The 6,681-nt window shown below is 37.4% G+C and overlaps 1 protein-coding gene across 1 annotated transcript in view; it reads left to right on the forward strand.

Annotated features, from left to right (window-relative positions):
• The window catches only part of LOC121418435, a 49,360-nt gene extending 43,262 nt beyond the window's left edge, over positions 1-6,098 (forward strand). Inside the window, exons 13-19 of the mRNA XM_041612311.1 lie at positions 154-277; positions 901-1,759; positions 2,294-2,532; positions 3,084-3,171; positions 3,497-3,785; positions 4,414-4,471; positions 5,030-6,098. Of these exons, the coding sequence (XP_041468245.1) occupies positions 154-277; positions 901-1,759; positions 2,294-2,532; positions 3,084-3,171; positions 3,497-3,785; positions 4,414-4,471; positions 5,030-5,167 (1,795 nt within the window). The 3' untranslated portion in view covers positions 5,168-6,098. The remainder of the gene's footprint in view (positions 1-153; positions 278-900; positions 1,760-2,293; positions 2,533-3,083; positions 3,172-3,496; positions 3,786-4,413; positions 4,472-5,029) is intronic.
• The last annotated feature ends 583 nt before the right edge of the window (positions 6,099-6,681 follow it).

Genomic DNA, 6,681 nt, shown 5'->3' on the forward strand with positions numbered 1-6,681 from the left:
TGAATATTTAATTTCAAAGCATTTCATCCAATAGCTCTGTTAAAAAAAGTTTTAAGCATGCTTTAGTTTATTATTATCGAGCTAATGTGATGGAGCTATGATATATTTGATTTGCCGGACTTATTCATTTGTTCTCATTTCTTTGTGAACTAGGAGGCCTCAACCTATCCGTCCAATCAGCAAGAAGCTTCCAGATAATTTCCGCAACCTATCGGGTGTGGTCTATGGGGAGGAGCCAATCAACAAAGGGTCAATGTCTAATCTTTCCCAGACATGGGTATGTCATAATTTATTTCGCAAAATATATTGATGATAACCTCGCTCTGAAAATTTGTAATGATATTAATAACATGATATATTACACATTTTTAGTTTAGTATGCCAGAATATGATGAGCACAAGATGATACTAAATTTCAGAATCCTGGTTATTGGACTCACTTAGGTTGAGTTTAGTAAATTTAGATTGATGCCTTTGAAACGGAAAGATGTACTGAAGCAGGACTGCAGCTAAAGATAATGTTTTCTACCAGCTCACATAACTGTACATTGAATCTTCTGTACTTCAAAACTTGACTGCATCAATTTTTTTTGTGTTCTTTTTTCAAATTTAAATCCATATTAGGTCTAGTACTAAAAAACTCTGATTATTATCTTTTAAGATATTCATTCACCAGCAGCAGGGAATCCAAAGGGAGGGGGGGGGGCGGGTGGCCAGATGTGCTTACAAAAGTAATGCCTGTGGAAAAGCAGGAAGTAGACTCCATATATTTGTGATAACAATTTTTGGGAAAGATTTTTGCCCCCCCCCCCACTCACAAAGTCATGGCTCTGCCAAGGTTCACATTAATTAATTCAAAAGTAGATTGGAAAATTTACACTCTCTATTTCTATTTCGCAGTCCGCACCATACAGAACACCAGGTGATGGTCAAAGAACAAGGCATCTTCCTTCATACGAGGATCACATCCAACGTCATTCTCCTCCGGTCTACCGCAAGCTGCAGCCAAATGGCCAGAGCCCACCAACCAGTGGCTACGAATCTAGAGGCCGTAGCTCTCCAAAGACATTACCTCGATCTCAGGGTTTCCAGAGGTATTACTCGTCATCACGTTCCCAGTTCCCCGACCAGTACAACACAGATGCTGGCTTTCATGAACAGTACATTGATCAAATGGACAACAGGGGGCAGGCCTTCATGTCGCAGAGTCTGCCCCAGCCGTTGGATGATCAGGGACTGCTGCAACGGCTGTACCAGAGACCGAATCAGAACACTGCCTTTGTGCCGATACGCGCGTCTAACCCCATGTATCCCATGATGCCCGGTGGCGGCATGAGCGAGGAAGCGTTCGCCATGCAGCAGATGGCATACGAGTATGATATGCCTTACAGCGAAAGCTCCTCCCGGTCGCACACCCCGCCCTTGCCCCCGCTTTCGCCGGACATTACCCCTCCAGAGACACCTCCGGACTCGCCCTCTGCCTACAAGAAGAATAGATCATCCAGCATCTGGGCAGCCAACAACCAGCAATCACCGCTGAATCCAAGGAGAAACAGAGGGGACAGTTTAGGGAAGCTCAGAAAGGGTCCAGTGAACAGGAGTCACAGTGCGAACTATAAACTTGGAGACTCTAGGTCACCGCTGAAGAGAAGCGGTAGTAAAAGCAGAAGGAAAAACAAGCACGGTTCAAGGACTAACAGTAGAGCAAGCGCTTCAACAGGGAAAGACAGTCGCAAATCAAGTGGAAGTAGTAGCAGAGGTGGGTTAACTTCTATACTGACAGAGTGATAGGTTTACATTTGAGATGACTTGTCAATTAAAATTGAGTCTTTTATCAAATGACAGTCAGATGTAGATCACCACTTCTGTTTTCCTCTGTAAGATGAGAATGTATGCATTAGTTTGTCTAGAAATATCAGCTGTCAAGGGTACATGTTCACTCACTCTATGTCGCATGTGTATAGAAATATGTTTGTGTGTACTTTCATGTCTCTCATTCAATATTGTTCAATACATCAAAGTTGAACAACCAAGTGTAGGAAAGATGTCAAATTCTATAAACTCAGATTGAAAAATAGATAAAAGAGAAAGGCAAATTATTTGTGATAAGTTTCAAATGTTTCATCAAATTGTACATCCTCCTGCATGTGCAATATTTATATTTTTTTTATCTGTATCATTTTAAATTCAAAGGCTGCAAAACTTTTCTCTTGAACAAAATCTTAAAGAATGAATCTGCTGTGACACAGAGAATGGTAGTAAAGTTAAATATTTCTTTGCTGTTCTGCAGCAGTTCCATCTCTGCAGTTGAATCAAGTTCAGGAGCAGACAGAGGCATCGGACAGTGATGTTTCCCCCAAGCAGAAGGCATCATCCAGTCTAATGTCGGGTCCTGATGGAAGGGAGGAGGAGACCCTCCAGGGTAACCCATCCAGGGCCTCCTCCTTGGCCGGTGGGAAGGAGAACCAGAACATGGAGGCTGTCAGGTCACAGCTCCTGGCTCTGGAGGGAATGTATAAAGAAATACTGGGTGTAAGTACCTCAGATGCTGTTTTCATTAGGAGGAAGGCTAAGACAGAAAAAAAGTGGAAGGAGGGAGTGTCATTATGGGGCAAGAGTCAGTAACTCATCGTAGGAGTTGATGATGATGATGGTGTGGTGGTGGTGGTGGTGGTGGTGGTGGTGGTGGTGGTGATGATGATGGTGATGATGACGATGATGGTAATGATGATGATGATGATAATGATGATGATGATGATGATCATGATCATGATGGTGGTGATGATGGTGGAGTTATACATTTTATGTAATTGATTGATAATCCAAAGTTTTTACTTAAAACAATAGGATGAAGGTTTCCAATGATTTCAGTAATCATAAACCCATATTGAATTATGAAAATGATAATATACCAATAATTCAAATTATTATTTTTTTGTTATGAATGTCAGTTGTTGAGTTTCAGGGAATTCCTTTTTTAAGACCCCTGCAAATTAATAAATGCAATTTTCAATTACAGAGTCATTTATTTAGTGTGTGCTAAAATTGTAGTGGCTTCATTTCAATACTTTTCTTTACATTAGGTGATTGGTTCTAGTAAGCTTGAGAGTGATAGTCCAAAGGCAGGAAGCAAGATCAGCGCACCCATGAGAAATGTCGGCAAACAAAAAAGTGAGTTACCCTTGCTATTACTCCAAGTTTACAGTAATTACTTAATTTTTCATATTTAAATCCAATGTTTAATACATGGTTTAAGCAGCTATGAAATAAAATAAAAATGAATCTTACAAGCCCAAATTCAGGTAAATGGGTTACTGCTAAGAAATTATTTCTTTAAATCTTTGTTGCTTTAAAACAAATTGAAATATATGTATTTTCTGGTAATAACTCTTTGTTTTATAATATTGAATAACCAATTAGATGACGATTATTATATACAGCATACGATTTCTTAAGGACACCTTATAATTTTAAATCCCCTTTCTCTCACCAACAGGCAACAAACTCTCCACCAAACAACGGGAGCGGGATATCAAGACAGTCAACAAGCGTTTCTCCCGAGTGGAGTCACACGTCGTGACGTTGGCCCGTAGCGTTGCCCACCTGTCATCTGAATTGCGATCTCAGAATGCTCTGATACGAGAGATCGAAGCGTTGAGGATTGAGGTGAATCAGTTGAAGGATGTTGCCTATTTCAATCACGATGTCTCTTCATCATCAAGGAATCTTCACAGGCCATTTGTGCCACAATGTGCCAACCCACAGAAGATCAAGAAACTCACCAAGTAAGTTAAGCTCTTGGGGGTGGGGTGTAGGGTTGACCTTGCATGTACAATTTTCCAGTTACCTGTTATGGGGTTGCATAACTAATTTTATAGACACCTGATATTTTGTATATCTTATTTTAAAAAAGGGCAATTCCATCACATAATCAACTTTTTTTGTATGACCAACCTCCATTTTACTTCATTATTCTTTTCATGAAAAACCCAAGTCGTCAAGTTTTCATGAGAAATATAAAAAAAAAAAACAGAGACAAATAATTTCTGGATAGTCCCAAACATATGGTGTCAATAGTACTTATTTTTGGAATTTCCCAACAAAAGAAAATTGTGTTAAATTCAGATTTTATTGTGATGATATATTAAATATACATTATAAATCTTTTTGTTCGTCAGCCCTCTTTTTTTCCTTACTTCACTTAACAAACTTCTCAAGCATTACAATTTCATATGAAATAGAAAACAGAGAAAGGAAGGTCTCACATTTATGGGGTCGGAATCGTCGGACATACAAAATTTATGGAATTGCCCAGCATCTATAGACTGTAACAAATCTGTATGTACATAACATCATTTTTTCTACAATGAAATCTGGTATTCATGGATGTCTTTTCTTTCTTTTATCTTTCAGATTCTTTGGGGAGGAGCCTCCGTTATTATCAATATTCCTAAAGGATCTTGGCTATGAGGTGATTATTGCTGTTCAGGGCCTAAATTTTTGCATTTTATTGTTTAAGAAATCAAGGAAAATATTTTTTGTGAATAGAGCACGCCATTTTGTTCGATGATAACTAAAGTTTCTTATGCTTTGGTCACAAAATAATCCTGTTTGCATTTTGAGTTCCCATGTTCAATTCTGAATAGTTGGAGTTGTAAACGGGCAGAAAATTAATGTTAATTTGAGTAAGAGATATTTTTAAAAATCAAATCTTGATAAATAGTACCCTAGAATTGCAATCAAATATAAGAAATGGAATGTAGAATCCAGGGCTTTTATTAAATCTAAGGCTTTGACCATGGAAGCCCTCTTGAATGGCCTTGATGCCCCTCTTAATGGTGTTGGAGATTTGATGTGCACTCTTTCTTATTTTTTTCCACTTTTGTGTGGTAATTTATAGAAATTTGCCTTTTGGAAAATTGGTCTTGTCGTGAAAAATATTTTGGTATTAAGGCTTACCCACTTTGTTTGTATGCAACATATTTCACATATGTTACAAGTTTCTTTTCTTTTTTTTACCCTAAAACAGAAATACAGCAGTAATTTTGAGAAGGCTGGGATATCAATGATAGAGATGCCCTATCTGAGTGAGGAGAAGCTTGAAAACATTGGTATACCCATCGGACCTCGGCTTCGCATCCTACAGGAGGCACAAATAATGGTCTGAAAAGATCACTTTTCAACTATGCAAGAACAATACAATTCATTTGTAGAAGCTGGTTATTTTCCATGGCGATGCATTGTATTGGTACGGTGATGATTTTATTACTTCAAGTCATTACTGCGTACGATATAGATGTTGGAATCTTTACAGAAAATTTGGGAGTGCTGACTTGAGGATCCACTTCCAAATAAATGCTGAAGGAATAAATCTGCAAATGACGCATCATCTCTTCAACATGCTAAGCTTCAAAACTGACAGTTTTATTTGGCGGAAGGACTCACATTTTTTACTTCCTCCTCCAAAAAGATGAACATGCAAAGAGATATGTTAACTCTTCAAAGCTTAATTGGATATCAATTCTCATGAAATCCCCCAAACATAGCCGAAAATTGAAAAATCAAAATTCTTCCAAATAACTGGATTATGCCAACCCAAAGCACTTTCACAATTAAGTGATACTATTTCAGTTACAGTACACTGAAATTGATATAACCCACCAATATGTAACAATACCAAATTATTGCATTTTTTTAAATTGGTATTTTCAATTTATCTATGAATATATATGCAGCTGGTGCTAGTAATGTTTGCTGTTGCTATGCACACTTCCTCTTTCTATGCTTTGCTATGTCAAGTTTTCCACTTCTGTTTTTTTTTTATAAACCTGTATTTGATAAACCACATTCCACATGATGCTGTCACTGTTAGAGATATGAAATACAACACATTTAATTTGTGTATTTCATAATACATGTGCCACTGTTGTTCTTTACCGTGAGTGGCTTGTTCTGTATACCACATTTTCTTGTAGACATGCAAGACCAGATAGCAGAGGCCACAAGTAAAAATTAGGGGAAAAAATTAAAGAAATATTAAAGTGAATGATGACTCCCAAGTGCAAATGCAGGGAAGAATAAGGATAAATGAGTAAGGGCACACAACTTAAAGCAGATACAAACCAATAGCGCCATCTCGAGTCCTCAACTACTCATACCTGGCCAGTTTCCTGACCCAGAATGCTAGTGTAGTCTAGTATTATAGACCCACTTGAATGATAACATGCTAATTAACTACTCAATACATTTATACTGCAATAATTATGTTACCAAGTAGCATAACAATTACTTTTCCTCTCAAAATACAAATACAATTATAGGTCAATTTATTCTCTGTAGTATAAGTAGATATCTGAAAATGTATATTTTAAGAATATGTATTTACAACACACAGTCAATGAGAGACCACACACAGTTCACTTCCCCTTTAAATTCATGTATTATGAAAAGCATAACTTATGGGCACTTCCACATACATGCTTCCTAGTTTAGTGCTTCTCTTTAAAAAATGTCAAAGGTATTGTTTTGTCGTGATTTCCGATGCCCTACTTGACATACATGTTTTTGAGCAACATATGTAATTAACAAGAGTACGTGTGATGAGTTATCCTTCAAATATTAAATTTCTTGCTCAAACATTCGCTTTGAATTATCTTTTTAATAATTGGAATTTATTTATTT

The sequence above is a fragment of the Lytechinus variegatus genome, chromosome 7, assembly GCF_018143015.1.
Source record: "Lytechinus variegatus isolate NC3 chromosome 7, Lvar_3.0, whole genome shotgun sequence".
NCBI classification, from domain to species: Eukaryota; Metazoa; Echinodermata; class Echinoidea; order Temnopleuroida; family Toxopneustidae; genus Lytechinus; species Lytechinus variegatus.